This window comes from Oncorhynchus mykiss, chromosome 8 (assembly GCF_013265735.2).
Source record: "Oncorhynchus mykiss isolate Arlee chromosome 8, USDA_OmykA_1.1, whole genome shotgun sequence".
Lineage (NCBI taxonomy): Eukaryota > Metazoa > Chordata > Actinopteri > Salmoniformes > Salmonidae > Oncorhynchus > Oncorhynchus mykiss.
In genome coordinates, this window is record NC_048572.1 from 17,794,347 (window position 1) to 17,814,359 (window position 20,013).

Here is a 20,013-nt window from a genome sequence, read left to right on the forward strand (position 1 = left end):
TACTGACACAGTCCAGTCCCCTGGTCTAGGTCAGTCCACAGCTTCAGCTGGCTAGTAATAATGGGTCTATGGAGAGTCTGCTAGCACAAACAGCACCACTACATAATGGTCAGGCTCAGCCATAGTAAGTTTCACTCTAGTCTTCTGTTATATTTCTGCTGGGCTGAGTGGGAATGAGAGTTGACAGTGCACAGTGTTGAGAGGGGGTGATGTGCTTGGAGGGCACTATGGTGTTGAATGCTGAGCTATAGTCAAAAGAAAAGCATTCTCACGTAGGTGTTTCTCTAGTCCAGGTGGGAGAGGGCAGTGTGGAGTGCAATAGACATTGCCTCATCTGTGGATCTGTTTGGTCGGTATGCGAATTGGAGTGTGTCCAGGGCGTCTGGGATGACGGCATTGATGTGAGCCATGACCAGCCTTTCAAGCATTTCATGGCTACTTATGTGAGTGCTACGGGGCGGTATTCATTTAGACAAGTTACCTTGGCATTCTTGGGCACAGGGACGATGGTGGTCTGCTTGAAACATGTAGGTATTACAGACTGGGTCAGGGAGAGGTTGAAAATATCAGTGAAGACACTTGCTAGCTGGTCAGCGGATGCTCTGGTGACTGAAGGAATGAGGTGTAATGGCATGTGAGAGCTGTACGCAATGTGGGTTGGGAGAGATACAGTGCCTTGCAAAAGTATTCGGCCCCCTTGAACTTTGTGACCTTTTGCCACATTTCAGGCTTCAAACATAAAGATATAAAACTGTATTTTTTTGTGAAGAATCAACAACAAGTGGGACACAATCATGAAGTGGAACGACATTTATTGGATATGTCAAACGTTTTTAACAAATCAAAAACTGAAAAATTGGGCGTGCAAAATTATTCAGCCCCTTTACTTTCAGTGCAGCAAACTCTCTCCAGAAGTTCAGTGAGGATCTCTGAATGATCCAATGTTGACCTAAATGACTAATGATGATAAATACAATCCACCTGTCTGTAATCAAGTCTCCGTATAAATGCACCTGGACTGTGATAGTCTCAGAGGTCCGTTAAAAGCGCAGAGAGCATCATGAAGAACAAGGAACACACCAGGCAGGTCCGAGATACTGTTGTGAAGAAGCTTAAAGCCGGATTTGGATACAAAAATATTTCCCAAGCTTTAAACATCCCAAGGAGCACTGTGCAAGCGATAATATTGAAATGAAAGGAGTATCAGACCACTGCAAATCTACCAAGACCTGGCCGTCCCTCTAAACTTTCAGCTCATACAAGGAGAAGACTGATCAGAGATGCAGCCAAGAAGCCCATGATCACTCTGGATGAACTGCAGAGATCTACAGCTGAGGTGGGAGACTCTGTCCATAGGACAACAATCAGTCGTTTATTGCACAAATCTGGCCTTTATGGAAGAGTGGCAAGAAGAAAGCCATTTCTTAAAGATATCCATAAAAAGTGTTGTTTAAAGTTTGCCACAAGCCACCTGGGAGACACACCAAACATGTGGAAGAAGGTGCTCTGGCCAGATGAAACCAAAATTGAACTTTTTGGCAACAATGCAAAACGTTGTGTTTGTCGTAAAAGCAACACAGCTGAACACACCATCCCCACTGTCAAACATGGTGGTGGCAGCATCATGGTTTGGGCCTGCTTTTCTTCAGCAGGGACAGGGAAGATGGTTAAAATTGATGGGAAGATGGATGGAGCCAAATACAGGACCATTCTGGAAGAAAACCTGATGGAGTCTGCAAAAGACCTGAGACTGGGACGGAGATTTGTCTTCCAACAAGACAATGATCCAAAACATAAAGCAAAATCTACAATGGAATGGTTCAAAAATAAACATATCCAGGTGTTAGAATGGCCAAGTCAAAGTCCAGACCTGAATCCAATCGAGAATCTGTGGAAAGAACTGAAAATTGCTGTTCACAAATGCTCTCCATCCAACCTCACTGAGCTCGAGCTGTTTTGCAAGGAGGAATGGGAAAAAAATTCAGTCTCTCGATGTGCAAAACTGATAGAGACATACCCCAAGCGACTTACAGCTGTAATCGCAGCAAAAGGTGGCGCTACAAAGTATTAACTTAAGGGGGCTGAATAATTTTGCACGCCCAATTTTTCAGTTTTTGATTTGTTAAAAAAGTTTGAAATATCCAATAAATGTCATTCCACTTCATGATTGTGTCCCACTTGTTGTTGATTCTTCACAAAAAAATACAGTTTTATATCTTTATGTTTGAAGCCTGAAATGTGGCAAAAGGTCGCAAAGTTCAAGGGGGCCGAATACTTTCGCAAGGCACTGTAAGCCAGTAGGGCAGGGCTATTCAACTCTGGTCCTGGAAAGCCAAAAATACTTCTGGTTTGTGTTTATACATGGTAGTTAATTGCACTCACCTAGTATCCCAGGTCTAAAACGGTCCATTATTTGAAGGAGAGGAAGACAAGCAGAAGTGTTAGACCCTCCTGGACTGGAGTTAAGTAGCCCTGCATTAGGGGCTCATCATAAAACCATAAAATAAATATAGCCCAACTGGTTCTGCTCTCCCATCTCACATACTGGGGCTAAACCAATATGGTTAGTGCCTGGCCCCTATCAGGTGTGTTTTATGGTCTGTGTCCCAAATTACATATTGTGTACTACTAACTCACCCCAGGATTTGGTCACAGATGAGCCTGCAGTAGTCGCTGTGGGAGCTGGTGATGAGCAGGAGGACCTTCCCGGCACTCTTCATGCTCCTCAGCCAGGTCTTGACAGACTCAGAGCAGGGCTGCAGGTAACGACCAGGGTCCCTCTTCACACTGGGAAAGTACCACCCAGCATCCTCTGAGGGGCAGACAAACAAAACACTTAGAGACCCATAACTTGCATAGTAGCTAATACTTGAGATGTAGAATACAGATGTAGGATCTTAATTTGATCATGCTGTTGCACAGCAGGAAATGCAAATGTGTAGTCTATTCAAGGTTTAAAAAAGGTTACCACTTTAAAATGTCAGACTTGATTTGCCCTAACTAAAAATGTATCAACCCCTGGAAAAATGTCCATTAATTATAGTCCACAGAATAACTAACATTTCCTGTTGCTACAGGATTATTTAGCTCGAACAAACTCCATATTAAATGCCCATGATTTTGGAATGTTCGACGAGCAGTTGTCCACATACCTCTGGTCATGTAGTGTACTTTATTTTCTATTTGCAAAACAAATATGTCTTCAGCCCAACTCAACCCCCCCCAAATACAAATATATACATACACACACACACACACACACACACAGGGTAATTATCCCTGGATGGAGAAGAAAGCAATTTCATGACAAGAATTCCATGATGACCACACTCCTCTCTCTTTCCAAAAAGCTGTTCCTGTCAAAGAAGTAAAGCCTTGTCCTATACACGAAGAGATGTAATGGATTTGAGAGACAATCATGGGCCACAGAACATCTATTTTCTCATTAACGTGTGGGTAAGTCAGTAAGCCAAGGATGATCTTCTGATCGTTCTATTTTCCATGTACAGTTGGAGTATTACAAATGTCATCTGGCAGACAACCCTAACCAAGTGGATGAATTCTATTCAATACGGCTGTGTGCCATCCTGGCAGGCCAGGTCAGAAGACAGGCACAACTCTCCTTCTAAACCAGTGGACTGTCTGTTTGAAGTTAGAAGGCTCTCAACCAGTATATGGTTTTCATTAGAGGATAATGAGCCCCAGACACATTCAAACGGCACCCTATTCCCTATAAAGTGCACATTTTTAATACCAGAACCCTTTGGGCCTTAGTCAAAAGTAGTGTACTACAAAAGGAATAGGGTGGCATTTGGGATGCATTCTCAGTCTGGCCAGGATGATGAGATGGTGCCCTGTGACACTAACTGGACTGAAGGACAAGACTGATTTATGTAGAATTAACCACAGAATGGACAGCTCACTCCCTGAGCTATATCACAGGAAACAGCAGGAGGTTAGGGGGATGTATGGGTCACGTCCCACCCCCACTCAGACAGCAGTACGGGCAGTCTGTTCTTAAAAGACCCATAGGCTGCTCCAAGGCACCTCCAGCCGGGCTAAATTTGGTACAATGCTCTGATCTCTGTTATAAAAACAGGCAGTCAAAACATCCCACTTAACCTGCTGTACTGAAAACAGCCTGCTAAAATGCAGCACCAAAAGCAATCTGAATACATTATAATGGGAGGGGGTCATTTGAAGTGGCAACACATGCTTTTCTACTAATTGTTGTTTTCTTTTTAAGAGGAATCCAGGGAAAATATTGCATTGTACCATACCCTCACTGGAATGCCATTGATATGCTTGTCATATACACAGGAGACACAAGGCCAAATTTAAAATGAACATTAACACATTTGCAAGCTTATTAAAACAGGACTTAGTAGAATTGTATTTGCACCGGAGCAAAAGAACGTGACCAATATGTGAAAAAAGAAGCAGCACCACTTCTGACGAGTAAGAGAAAAGAAGGCATAGGGAAACATCCCGGGTGCAAATGAGTGGAGTGTATTCATCAGGCCAGTGCAGGCCAGGTGTTTATCCTGGCACAGAGAAAGGGGAGGAGAGGAGCTCTCAGGGAGGGAGCATCACAGTGCACACACTACAGACAGCAGGGAGAGGAGAGGACACTCACCCTTCTATTCTACTTTTCCACTCCCTCTCTCAAGGCAACAGCCCAGAGTCCTTACCTCAACAAAGGTAATAAGCTACAGACACCAGAAGTTGCATGGGTAAATGATAAATAGCTAGCTAGCTGCATAGCATGTGAGTAGGGTGAAGTCGCCCCTAGACATTTCCCCCACTAATGGTTGAGGTTAGGATTGGGGGAGGGGAAGCTAGATCTGTCCCTAGGCAGTTCACAAGCTCCAGACACCAGAGGCCCATGTGCAAATGATAAATAGCTATATAACGTTCCGTGTATGCAGTGGGAATGTCTTCTGTAGCTGGGAAAGGGCTAAACACAAACATTAACTCACATCTACGTAGCCTACTATGTAGGAGTTGCAAGTGCTTCCATATGCAACATGTATATAAGGGTGACATGCTAAAGGACATATGTTACAGCTCCAACATTCTGTAAAGAAAATAAACCTTATTTCAACCACCACTCTCTTAAGGACCCTCTACTTTCACAAACTAAAACAGGACTTTCTAGAGGCTGTAAAAGATTTGAGCATACCGCCATCATGTGGTACAAAAGCAACATTGCATTTACCAAGAACAAGACCAACCCTATTCATGCACCTCAGCAGATGAGAGGGGAGACTGATACCAGATGAGAATCTCTTGAATGTTTCAGCAATGAGAAGCCATGCATTGCAAATAAAATTATCTATTTAGTAAAGCCAAAGTCATTTTTGTTATTTTAATTTGAAATACAGATTTGTACTGGAAGCTTTATTCATCATGTTATCCATCATGCTAACATTCTTAAACAGATTGAAAGGGATCTTAACCACCTACAAATTCATAACATATTGTATGAATTGGAATTTGGAACTTTCAAAACTAGCATCACTTTAACAGCAGAGGTCAGCATTGGAAGACAAACTCATACAGAAAAACACCCATCAGCCTCACAGCCAACTCTGCAGTGTGACATGATGTGTCCTAATGAAAGGTTACATAACCTAAACATTAGGCAAAAACTGATTAACTCTGTTTCTCTTTTTGAAATATCAGTAGTTTTAGGAAATAAACAAACATCTGGCTGTGATCTCCAGCCCTGCAGTCTCCTCCAACGTTTTCTCACACTTAATTTTATCTCCAGATAAACAGAACAGCCTGGCCAGAGTGGCTGCCTGGCCTGCCTGACAACCTATGGGTGGACCGAGGGCCAAGGACCCTGTTGTCCCTCTGGATGTCACCCTGCTACAGTAAGACACCCAGGCTACATCCTAAATGAGACCATATTACCTATGTAGTGCACTACTTTTCACCAGGGCCCATAGGGCTCTAAGTGTTTCCCCTACATTAATAATGGTCATTAAACCCAACACCACTAATAGAAGAATATGGGAGGGCACGTATGTCATGAAAGGAAGATGTGTATTTCACAAATAAAGCAGACTGCATGGAAAATTCAACTAGCGTAAAAAATCTAACCAAAGACAATGTTCCTGAGTGGCCAAGTTACAGTTTTTGAAGTAAATGCTTGAAAATCTATGGAAAGTAGAGGTCGACCGATTAATCTGAATGGCCGATTAATTAGGGCCAATTTCAAGTTTTCATAACAATCAGAAATCGGTATTTTTGGACACCGATTTAACCGTTTTTTTTTTTACACCTTTATTTATCCTTTATATAACTAGGCAAGTCAGTTAAGAACACATTCTTATTTTCAATGACGGCCTAGGAACGGTGGGTTAACTGCCTTGTTCAGGGGCAGAATGACAGATTTGTACCTTGTCAGCTCGGGGATTCAATCTTGCAACCTTACTGTTAACTAGTCCAACGCTCTAACCACCTGATTACATTGCACTCCACGAGGAGACTGCCTGTTACGCGAATGCAGTAAAAAGCCAAGGTAAGTTGCTAGCTAGCATTAAACTTATAAAAAAACAATCAATCATAATCACTAGTTCACTACACATGGTTGATGATATTACTAGTTTATCTAGCGTGTCCGTTGATTATATATATAATCGATGCAGTGCGTATTCGCGAAAATGTGCTCCAATGTGTACCTAACCATAAACATCAATGCCCATCTTAAAACCAATACACAAGTATATATTTTTAAACCTGCATATTTAGTTAATATTGCCTGCTAACATGACTCGTTGCGAACTCTGTGAAAACTATTTTTTCCTAACCAAAGACAGCCAACTTCGCCAAATGGGGGATGATTTAACAAAAGCACATTTGCGAAAAAAGCACAATTGTTGCACGACTGTACCTAACCATAAACATCAATGCCTTTCATAAAATCAATACACAGAAGTATACATTTTTAAACCTGCATGTTTTGCTAAAAGAAATCCAGGTTAGCAGGCAATATTAACCAGGTGAAATTGTATCACTTCTCTTGCGTTCATTGCACGCAGAGTCAGTGTACATGCAACAGTTTAGGCCGCCTAATTTGCCAGAATTTTACATAATTATGACATAACATTGAAGGTTGTGCAATGTAACAGGAATATTTAGACTTATGGATGCCACCCGTTAGATAAAATACGGAACGGTACCGTATTTCACTGAAAGAATAAACGTCTTGTTTTTGAGATGATAGTTTCCGGATTCGACCATATTAATGACCTAAGGCTCGTATTTCTGTGTGTTATGTTATAATTAAGTCTATGATTTGATAGAGTAGAGCGATAGTAGGCACCAGCAGGCTCGTAAGCATCCATTCAAACAGCACTTTCGTGCGTTTTGCCACCAGCTCGTAGCTGTGCTTCAAGCATTGAGCCGTTTATGACTTCAAGCCTATGAACTCCCGAGATTAGTCTGGTGTAACCGATGTGAAATGGCTAGCTAGTTAGCGGGGTGCGTGCTAATAGTGTTTCAAACGTCACTCGCTCTGAGACTTGGAGTGGTTGTTCCCCTTGCTCTGCAAGGGCCACAGCTTTTGTGGAGCGATGGGTAACGCTGCTTCGAGGGTGGCTGTTGTCGATGTGTTCCTGGTTCGAGCCCAGGTAGGGGCGAGGAGAGGGACGGAAGCCATACTGTTACACTGGCAATACTAAAGTGCCTATAAGAACATCCAATAGTCAAAGGTATATGAAATACAAATCGTATAGAGAAATTGTCCTATAATTCCTATAATAACTACAACCTAAAACTTCTTACCTGGGAATATTGAAGACTCCTGTTAAAAGGAACCACCAGCTTTCATATGTTCTCATGTTCTGAGCAAGGAACTTAAACGTTAGCTTTTTTACATGGCACATATTGCACTTTTACTTTCTTCTCTAACACTTTGTTTTTGCATAATTTAAACATTTCATTTTATTGATGTATTATATTAAGTTAAAATAAGTGTTAATTCAGTATTGTTGTAATTGTCATTATTACAAATAAAAAATATATATTTTAAATTAGCCGATTAATCGGCATCTGCTTTTTTTGGTCCCCCAATAATCGGTATCGGCGTTGAAAAATCATAAAATCGGTCCACCTCTAATGGAAAGACCTGAAAAAGACCCGAAAAAGACCTGAAAAAGAGGGCAAATGTTTCACAATCCAGGTGTGCAAAGCTCTTAGAGACTTACCTAGAAAGACTCACAGCTGTAATCGCTGCCAAAGATGATTCTAACATGTATTGACTCAGGGGGTTGAATACTTATCTAATCAAGATGTTTTTTTTGTGTTTTTTGATCAAGATGTTTTGTTTTTCCCTTAGATTTCCACGACAGTCCACTTGGTGGACGTGTCTCAAGAACTGCTCTCTCATCCCCTGTGGCACAAACAGTTGAAACTTCTATACCTCCCTTGTCCAACAGGGAGGAACAGATACCTATTTTCAATGGCTTAATTGATGCTTCCATGTCTTGGTATCTCGCACTGGACTTCTTTCATTATGGTCTGCACCTCTGGGTCGTACTGTTGGGATGAAGGCATTTCAGACTACTCCACGGAGAGTGGACATTTGTGACTGCTGGAAGCTTGGCTGAAGCAGACCGTGGATTGCATCTGTATCCCAACCGGGGCACAGGAGAGAGCATCCTGAACAATGTTGCACTGTAATTTTCTGTAGGTGATATTGAAGGCAAACTCCTGTAGTCTGATCATCCATTTTACCAGTCTTGAATTGGGCTTTGGATGGTTGAACACCTAGACCAGGGCTGAGTGGTCAGTAATGACCTCGAACTTCCTATCTTCAAGGAAAGGCCGACACTTTTTCACCTCCAAAGTTCCTGCTCGGCACTCTTGCTCAGAGACACCGTAGTTCTTCTCAGCAGAGTTCAGCAGTCTTGATCCATAGGTGATAACTCACTCACCGCCAATCTCGTGTCAAAACAGCAACAAGACCGATGTCACAGGCATCTGCTTTTATTTTGTAGGGAAGTTAGATGTCAGGGAGAGGAGCACTGGTGCTTTGGTTAGGGCTTACTTCAAGTCCTAGAAAGGCCTCTGTCATTCTGATGTTCAAGCCCAAGACACATCCTACCTCTTAAGAGCATTGAGAGGAGCAGAGCGGTCTGCATAGTGAGGGATAAAGCGATGATAGCATTCTGCCACACTGAGAAATCTCTCCACATTCTTGACTGACCGAAGCGTTGGAAAAGACTTGACAGCCTCAACCTTCTTTGCCTGTGTCACGATGCCCACAGACGAAATCACATGTCCAGAGACAGAAATGCTCCTCTGGAACAGGCTACACTTCTTCAGGTTCACCATGAGCCCGGCTTTTTGCAACCTGCTGAACACATCTCTCAGGTCTGCCAGGTGTTGCTGTGAGCGGGAGAACACTGCATGTCGTCAGTGTTTACAAAGCAACACTTCCCCAAATGCCGTATTCTGGATGCTGTCAGGGTCTATGCCCACCTGCTCAAAATTCTGAATACTGTAAGGACTCCAGTATTTCCTGAATTTGAGGCATGGAGAAGGCGTCAAGAGTGGTCTTCACATTGATGCCTCTACAATTAACACGGGGCCTTGTTCCTTCATCATTTTTCTTCACATGCACAATATTTCTATTATTTATTTCACCTTTATTTAACCAGGTAGGCAAGTTGAGAACAAGTTCTCATTTACAAATGGCCAAGATACAGCAAAGCAGTTCGACACATACAACACAGAGATACACATGGAGTAAAACAAACATACAGTCAATAATACAGTAGAAAAATAGGTCTATATACAATGTGAGCAAATGAGGTGAGATAAGGGAGGTAAAGGCAAAAAAAGGCCATGGTGGCGAAGTAAATACAATATAGCAAGTAAAACACGGGAATAGTAGATTTGCAGTGGAAGAATGTGCAAGGTAGAGATAGAAATAATGGGGTGCAAAGGAGCAAAAATAAATAAATACAGTAGGGGGAGAGGTAGTTGTTTGGGCTAAATTATAGATGGGCTATGTACAGGTGCAGTAATCTGTGAGCTGCTCTGACAGTTGGTGCTTAAAGCTAGTGAGGGAGATAAGTGTGTCCAGTTTCAGATATTTTTGTAGTTCATTCCAGTCATTGGCAGCAGAGAACTGGAAGGAGAGGTAGCCAAAGGAAGAATTGGTTTTGGGGGTGACCAGAGAGATATACCTGCTGGAGTGCGTGCTACAGGTGGGTGTTGCTATGGTGACCAGCGAGCTGAGATAAGGCGGGACTTTACCTAGCAGGGTCTGGTAGATGACCTGGAGTCAGTGGGTTTGGCAACGAGTATGAAGTGAGAGCCAGTCAACGAGAGCATACAGGTCACAGTGGTGGGTAGTATATGGGGCTTTGGTGACAAAACGGATGGCACTGTGATAGACTGCATCCAATTTATTGAGTAGGGTATTGGAGGCTATTTTGTAAATGACATCGCCGAAGTCGAGGATCGATAGGATGGTCAGTTTTACGAGGGTATGTTTGGCAGCATGAGTGAAGGATGCTTTGTTGCGAAATAGGAAGCCAATTCTAGATTTAACTTTGGATTGGAGATGTTTGATGTGAGTCTGGAAGGAGAGTTGATGTGTATGTAAACTTCTGACTTCAACTGTAGACACATGGCTTGGTTGGCTTGGCCATTCGCTAAGACAAAAGAACAGCCAAGGCATGGTTTCAACTCCTCTTTGGGCCCTCTCACCCACCACCCCAATGATTCCTGTACAAGGGTGTATGTGCATCCACTATCAAGAAGAGCATGGCATCAAATGACCTAAACAGTAACAGCAGCATGATTGGATTGGAGAGTGCAGTCCCTTCATTGGCAGGCTGAAAGATGCAAATGTTCCCTGGAGGCTTCCTTCCTCCAAAAGGAGGGAAAGAGGGAGGTTTGGAGTTCTTCTGCTGCTCACTGTCTTATTGACTTGGGACCAGTATGCATTGGAGGCCTGCAAGTCCCTTTCTATGAGAGTTCCCACTCTGACCAGCTCATCCGCTGAATGTAACCATTCCCTTAAGATGGCATGCCAGCCTTGGGTTGCAATTTCACTGCCTTCGAACCATACTGAGGGTACAAATCATTATGGACACCTGATCTTTCCATGACATAGACTTACCAGGTGAATACAGGTGAAAGCTATGTTCCTTTATTGATGTCACTTGTTAAATCCATTTCAAAATCAGTGCAGATGAAGGGAAGGAGACAGGCTAAATACGTATTTTTAAGCCTTAATACATTTTAGGCATGGATTGTGTATGTGTGCAATTCAGAGGGTGAATGGGCAAGACAAAAAATGTAAGTACCTTCAAACAGGGTATGGTCGTAGATGCCAGATGTCAAGAACTGCAATGATGCTGGGTTTTTCATGCTCAACAGTTTCCTGTGTGTATCAAGAATGGTCCACCCAAAGAACATCCAGCCAACAACTGTGGGAAGCATTGGAGTTAACAAGGGCCAGCATTCCTGTGGAACACTTTCGACACCCTGTAGAGTCCATGCCCTGACGAATTGAGGCTGTTCTGGGGGCAAACGGGGTGGGGGGGGTGCAACTAAATATTAAGAAGGTGTTCTTAAAATGTTTTTTTAAAATGTTCACCATCCTCTACTTTCCTCACTTCCTCAGCATATGACCCTTCCTGCCCTGCTCTCACCCTGGAAACTTCAACCTGTATCACTCTCATAGGACATTTTTTTTTATCTCCAGCAACAATGCCAACCTCCACAATTAAAACACTCCACTTTTTCCACCGAAACTACACACATTTCCCATGCCCTCCTGCACACTTTTCACACCTTGGAATCTCCCTCCTACATATTGCTGCAACATGACCAAACTAATTGGCACCTGAAACACCATAATGGGTTCGGAACAAAAGCGTTCACAGGATAATTAACTAGCATGACAATTCTGTAAACACGCTGCACCAAAACTCAAAAGAACAGACAGGGTCTCCTCAGTCTCGCACTTAACACCGGGTCTGCGTCACATCAAACGGCATGCATCACAGACACAGGGGATCCCCAACTTCAGTTGATCCACCTTAACACTCAACCCACCCCAGTTATCACTCTTTCAGTGGCGCTCTGCTCCAGAGAGCAAAGCCGCTTTCGCCCTGAGTCTCAAAACGCACAGCGCCCTCTCCCTCTGAGCAGCAAACACACACAAAAATCAAAACAAGTCCGCCTCTGGATACTTTGATCGAATTGACTGAACCCAACCTGATACCACAAGGCATGGATCCACTTTCTCCATGAATCGTACTCACTAGGCCAGTGTCAACGAGCATTTTCCTGATCATTGGGATGAGGCTTGGAAAGCCTTCATATCACCTGACAACACAGGTTCTTTCTCCTCACTTTTATCAGGATAAAAAGTTCACTATCTGTCGACTATTCAAGGCCTTCACGGCTGTAAAGTGTATTTTTCTCTCCTGTATTTGACCCCAACAAGAAAGTACTCAGCTTGTATTTTGCAGTCGGTTCGGGTTTGCACCTCGCGCCCTTCTTTCTGCCTTGCTTCTTCTCACAATCCGCAATTTTCCTCGCACGGTCCTCAGACATGATGACTCAATATTGAGCCACCCGGTGCTGCCATGCTCCCTCAAGGTTCATCAGCCATTCCCTTCTAAAAACCACATCGGCCCCCTAAATCCTGACACCCCACTTCCTATATCACCATAAACCTGGAAGTGACAATGGTTGTCTAGGGATTGACCAGGGGCGGAGCCCACAGCCTATACACATATCAAGAAACTATGGAACCGTGTGAGTTACACATGTAGCAGCAGTGGTGCACAGAAAATAGGACAATTTGGACTATCTGTGTGTGTGTGCGTGTGTGTATGTGTGCGGCATACATATGTGTGTCTGTATGTGTGCGTGTGTACGTGGCTTTAAAGTGAATATGTGGGGGTCTACTACAGCTCCTACACGTTGGCACAGTAACAGGAGGGGGCAGGGCCTGACTGGAGCACTGCCCAGCAGCTGTGGTGAGGCGAGCACCACGTCCGACAGGACAACTCTCGCCTCACATCAAAGAGTGTCGACAGGATGCACAAATCAACAGAATGAAAATTAGGGCAGAGCACAGCACAAGTTCACAAACAGCTGCATCATAAGTGAAGGGAAAGGAGCTTGAGTCAAACATTTTCCTTATCATCTACAGAATCACCAGGGAGGGAAGTTATAGGTTATGGAAATGAAAATAAACTGTGCATTTATGTAGTCCTAATTGAAGTTGATAGATAACAACTACATGGCCAAGTATAAATAAATAATATGGAGCGCATCTATTTAGAGGAAAGCTATAATCTAGCATGTTGTTTTGTTTTCTCTGAAGATACAAAACAGAGTAACCTTACATAGCATGGGGATATTTTTGCCTGCACCTGCGTGAACCCTTAGAAAATATTTGCACAGCCACCAGCAGCCGAGAATGGGCATTTTTAGACGAATGACCACAAATTACTGCATCGGATCACCTATGATGCATTTTTCTATCTTTTTGAGGTCAGCGAAAAGACAAGGGGCGTCTTAGTTTGTGACCCACGGTAACAATAGTGGCATGGTTCAACAAAGCCAAAGCCACAGACTCTTATGTTATCTGTTTGTCCTACTGAATGGACACAAACATTTGTAAGATGGTTCAACACATATTTGCGTCTTCAGGATTGGGTGCAGTCTGTCATCAGCAGAGAGTATCCTTTAGTGTCTGGGTTCAGAAAGATGCTCCGAAACAGTCCTTTACATGTGATTAAGACCCCAAGAGAGCATGGGAAAACTGAAGACCTCGGGCTGATGTCTGCCACCTATTACCACTGGCATCATGATGGCTACAGAGATAAAATCCCCAGCGAACAGTCTCGCTGGGGATGAAAAAATATTTTCAAAAAGGACACTCACCAGCTCACCAAGTCTCTCCTGATGATATATTGACATGTTTCAAAAAAAGAAAGAGACAAAGACAGTGATACACAAAGAACAATGGATGGCAATTCAGATGAATGGGATGGTGGTTTTGGGACACCAATGTGCAGTTAACTCTGGGGACACTGACGCCAGTTACATAGTCACTCTCCCCTAAAAGGAAAAGTGTGGACATTGAAATCTGTCATTATATAAAACCAAAGTTATATTTAGCATGGACATCTTAGGAAAATAAAAGTTGGGTGGAATTGCATTTCAGGATCTGATCTTCAGTCAAGTGAAGCCTCATCTTAAATTCCCCATCATCAGGGAGAAAAATCTACATCATTGTGTCATTACATAGCCCAATATTGCAAAAGATAACCCTAATTGTCTAATATTAGGCTATTGAGTGGGAATACAGGGGGAAAGGAGAAAAAACAGAGACAGAAAGTGAAAAATCCCAGCAAACAGCAAGTCTAGCCCGGTTCTGTTTTAACGATAGGGGATGATTACACTTATGGAGATGAATGATCCCCTCCTGTCTAAAGGTACAATCTCCATAAACAATGCATTCAGATCTGCCGCTGGGCACGTTATAGCCCCAAAACAGACAGTTATTTATAGCTACAGTAGTGCTAGACACTATAAGTGAGATTTATGAGATTCCTCTTCATTTCATCATCTGATTTATGGCAACATCAAGGTGCTACAGTAAAAGTACAACACAACAGTGGGGTTGGTAACATTCACATTGAATACTTCTGAATGATGCTTCAATGGGTTAAGATACACCTGAAGATGTGAGATTCAACATTAGGTTACACATTTTCAATAGACAGTTTGAAAACTGTGCTCTAGTGTGTTGTATTCTAATGGAAAACTGACCATTGTACGCATATATGTAGACCTAGAGGGCAACCAACTCACATGTCATTCAAATCTAAGCATAGTTCTGAACACACCCACATTTGCCACTACTGGGGAAGGTCTATTCAAATCTCATAATGAAGCTACGAACCCCAACCACAGTTCGAGACACGAAACTCTGCAGTGAAAATATTAACACGTTAAACACTAACTAATTTCTGCCATCAAACTTTCATCCCACTCCAAATGTCACAAATATTACACATCAGTAAAGCATACTTCATTATCAGTTTTAATGTGGTTCAGAGACGCGATATCTGCTCATAAACTACAGGGAGAGACGACTGTTTTTCTAATTAAGGAATAGTATAAAATGTTGACCAAAACAAGTCAAATCTAATATGATATATGCCATTTAGCAGATGCTTTTATCCAAAGCAACTCTATATTAGTGTGGTAAACTACATATAGTTTATGCCAAAAGGCTATCTCATTCTATGAGTGGGGGTCACTAGTTGAATAGCGTGTTTGACTATCTGGTGTTTTCTGTGGCTGACATACCTCACTTTGACATTTCACACCCCTAAAAAGGCCACATAATGGTTGCGTGTCAGTGAAACATTGAGTCTTGATGACTAAAATACACTTTCTGATCAAAGAAACGTGGCGTCCCTCACACCCTCTGCAAACAAACCTGCCAACATTTTAGAAGTACACGATATGTATGTGGACAGCCCATCAAATTAAAGGATTCGGAAATTTCAGCCACACCCGCTGCTGAGAGTAGGGCTGGGTTATATGGCCAAAATCTCATATCCCAATAACGAAACATATCACGACATAGCAAGTTTTCTGTAAATTCAATTTATAAATAGTTTATACAAAGGTGAAGTCAGAAGTTTACATACACCTTAGTCAAACATTTAAACTCAGTTTTTCACAATTTCTGACATTTAATCCTAGTAAAAATTCCCTGTCTTTCTTAGTTGGGATCACCACTATTTTAAGAATGTGAAATGTCAGAACAATTGAAGAATGAATTATTTATTTCAGCTTTTATTTCTTTCGTCAAATTCCCAGTGGGTCAGAAGTTTACACACTCAATTAGTATTTGGTAGCATTGACTTTAAATTGTTTACCTTGGGTCAAACATTTTGGGTAGCCTTCCACAAGCTTTCCACAATAAATTGGGTGAATTTTGGCCCATTTCTCCTGACAGAGCTGGTGTAACTGAGTCAGGTTTGTAGGCCTCCTTGTTCGCAAACGATTTTTCAGTTCTGCCCACATATTTTCTATAGGATTAAGGTCAGGGCTTTGTGATGGCCACTCCAATACCTTGACTTTGTTGTCCTTAAGCCATTTTGCCACAACTTTTCTTGCAAGTATGCTTGGGGTCATTGTCCATTTGGACGACCCATTTGCGACCGAGCTTTAACTTCCTGACGTCTTGAGAAGTTGCTTCAATATATCCACATCATTTTCCCACCTCATGATGCCATCTATTTTGTGAAGTGCACCAATCCCTCCTGCAGCAAAGCACCCCCAAAACATGATGCTGCCACCCCCGTGCTTCACGGTTGGGATAGTGTTCTTCGGCTTGCAAGCCTCCCCCTTTTTCCTCCAAACAGAACAATGGTCATTATGTCCAAACAGTTCCATTTTTGTTTCATCAGACCAGAGGACATTTCTCCAAAAAGTATGATCTTTGTCCCCATGTGCGGTTGCAAACCGCACATGGAATCTACAATGGAATGGTTCAAAAATAAACATATCCAGGTGTTAGAATGGCCAAGTCAAAGTCCAGACCTGAATCCAATCGAGAATCTGTGGAAAGAACTGAAAACTGCTGTTCACAAATGCTCTCCATCCAACCTCACTGAGCTCGAGCTGTTTTGCAAGGAGGAATGGGAAAAAATTTCAGTCTCTCGATGTGCAAAACTGATAGAGACATACCCCAAGCGACTTATAGCTGTAATCGCAGCAAAAGGTGGCGCTACAAAGTATTAACTTAAGGGGGCTGAATAATTTTGCACGCCCAATTTTTCCGTTTTTGATTTGTTAAAAAAGTTTGAAATATCCAATAAATGTCGTTCCACTTCATGATTGTGTCCCACTTGTTGTTGATTCTTCACAAAAAAATAAAATTTTATATCTTTATGTTTGAAGCCTGAAATGTGGCAAAAGGTCGCAAAGTTCAAGGGGGCCGAATACTTTCGCAAGGCACTGTATTTGATTACTTATTTAATTTTGTGAATCTGTGAATTTTCATGTAACAAAATATAAATGTAAAATGCATGTAACAAAATATAAAATATGAACGTGTAAAATCTAAAAAGGAAATAAGAGAACACTTCAACTATAGTTTTAAATAAAATAAATATAGGTCTAAAATATATACATCTTTTTGGGGGCTTGCCTGTTTTGCATGCTGTTTTGGCATTAGCTTCTTTGGGGTGCCCCCTCTTCTTCTCAATTTCCACCTAAAGACATACCCTAATCTAACTGCCTGTAGCTCAGGCCCAGAAGCAAGGATATGCATATTCTTGGTATCATTTGAAAGGAAACACTCCGAATTTTGTGGGAATGTGAATTGAATGTAGGATAATATAACACAATAGATCTGGTAGACGAAAATACAAGGAAATAAACATATGTTTTCTGTTTTTTATTGTTGCTGCATCATCTTTCAAATGCCAAGAACAGCCAAACATACAGATAGGATGTTGGGGATGATTTTAATGAAGAACATAAGATGGGAACAATAGCTGAGCAAAGTTTTCGACAGATAACTTCAAAAATGAGCGAGCTACATGACATTGAGCATGAAGTCACCCAGGTGTCCCACACAAATGTACCCAAATGGACCGAAGTGGCCGAATTGGCACAGTGATACATTTTGAAGGAAATAACTATATACAAAATACATAAATGCTATTCTAACACACACCAAAAATATATATATATATAAAAAAATGTAACTTAAAATAACAAGGGTAACTATTTACTCTGTCTCACTTTCTCTATCAATTTCCTCTATAATTTGGGTTAAATCTGTATACCTAGACTTTGTTTTAGCTTTTCCTGATTTATTCGCCATAATTTGAATATATAAACTTGCTGAAAATGCTATTGACTATGTACTGCTATGTGTAATACTTGTGGCTCCGTCAAGTAGGATTTACAATGGCGAATGAACCTCTTTTACATCAGAATTTACGACAAAGGCTGGTCTTCAAACGTATAACCATTACATATTGCCGTTTACCTCGGCTCATTGGCTATCTTCCAAGCTAGATTTCAAGATGATCCGTGGTCATTGGGCCAAAATACAGTCAAAGATAGACCGGTCCTACCATTGGTGCGCAATGAGGTCTTTGATTGATTGTATTTAGAATGTTAGCGCTCTGCAGTTTCACTGGATGTTGGCCTGGTGGGACGTTAGCGTCTCACCTACCCAAGAGAGGTTAATATGTGTCACATATCATTTTGTATTTGGTATCTTGGGTCGAGTGTTAGCACCAATTCACAAAATCCCCAATTCACGAAATCCCCAATTCTAGATTGTGTAAATTGGGGCCAGGTCTTTGCAGATGTAAGTTGTAACGGCAGCTGTTATCTCCTTCCACCTTCGTGATTCTTTGCCATATGGTGTGCTGCCGGCAAAAGCCTTTTGCAACGTCTGAGTCGGGGGTTTGTTTTGAGCACTCGACTGTACTTTTTGGGGTCTCAATCGTAGACTCTTTAGTGGTATTTGAGCCTGTTGTCAGGACCGGCCTGCGGTATATTTTGCAGTGGACGGTTTTCTAAATTTACCGCCCATTTGGAAAAGGAAAATGCAATAAATATTTCCTCTGAGCTGCGCTTCGGTAGGTTGGTGGTAGATGGAAGGCCGTGTTGCCCAACCGAGTACTTTGTCCCTTGAAGAATGTCTCTGCTGGTAAATTGAATACGTTGTAGTAACGTCGTTGTGTGGTAGACAGGATAGTCTGTCTGTTCCTTCCTAACCCTCGTTTGCAGCGGCTGTTGCTAACTCAATGGCTAGGAGGTATCACTTCTGTTGTGAATAAGAGTTCAAAGTTCATACCATTCGCAACCAAAGCTCACGCTGATGTTGGCTTCGTTCTGTAGTTATTATCTGAACCATTCTGACATCGGACCGTCGTCCTCACGTCCTCGGAACAGGAGGTTACATTGTCGTCAAGGGCTTATATAGGAAGGGAGAGGAGGGCGTGTTTGAAAGGTTTTATAGCCCATGTCCCTTCACAGGGGCGGGCCACTGATTGAACAGAGCCCTCCCTACCTTATGAAAACCTCTCTAATAATCTCCTGAGAATCTCGAACGGCATTGATCTCTTGCACCATGTACTTTTAATGTAAGTTCAACTGCAATACAGGTCATTTAGTTCTGCTGTTAGATGAAGCACAGTGATAACACAATCTGTCGTATAAATCAACAAAATGTCTGACATTTTATTCCCATTTAAACTTTGCTGTACTATTAAATGGTTGAAAGCGCAGTGATAAACATTTGGGTGACAACTAAACCAAAATCAGACATCGTTTCTCCATTGGAATTTGGTTATGCTTTTAAAACAGTTGAAAGCATAGTGATAACACATTCGAAATGTAACTATCTTTTGTCTGTCTTTTTGAGTGGGTGAATATACTGTAGATTGTAATCTCATTAATGTTTCAACCAACTATTACCTAATATACTACATTGAAATGACCTGGTGTGCCCAGTGAGTTGTCGTATCTCACTAATCTAGCACAGAACAAAGAACAAACAAAACTAGGGAACCATTTAGAGTGTCAGACGTAACAGTGGACATTCCCACCCTTCGAAGAGTTATGCCTTACCAGAAGTTGTATGGAAACAGACGTACATTTCTTATGCTACACAGGCACCATACTAGCACCCTACCCTACTATAAACTGAACCATACACGTTTTCAAGAACCAAAACAAGTTTGAGCAATATGGAGTTCTATTGTTAATTGATAAAATAAGAAGCTGTATCTCGTGAAAATGTTGACACTCAAATTGAGGAGAGGATATCTCTGAGACAAGCTAAGGTAAATTGTGCCCTTCCTGTACGTGAACCCTAAAAACAGCCCAGCCACATTTCAAATGCAACTTACGTCACCAGTGCAACCTTATAACTGAACTTCTGCCATGCCATTGAAACAAACCAGGAGTTATGGATACAAA

The 20,013-nt window shown here is 42.0% G+C and overlaps 1 protein-coding gene across 1 annotated transcript in view; it reads right to left on the bottom strand.

Moving 5' to 3' along the window:
* The window catches only part of LOC110529517 (5'-nucleotidase domain-containing protein 1), a 79,299-nt gene that overhangs the window by 38,094 nt on the left and 21,192 nt on the right, over window positions 1-20,013 (bottom strand). Inside the window, exon 7 of the mRNA XM_021611761.2 lies at window positions 2,638-2,812. Within this exon, the coding sequence (XP_021467436.2) occupies window positions 2,638-2,812 (175 nt within the window). The remainder of the gene's footprint in view (window positions 1-2,637; window positions 2,813-20,013) is intronic.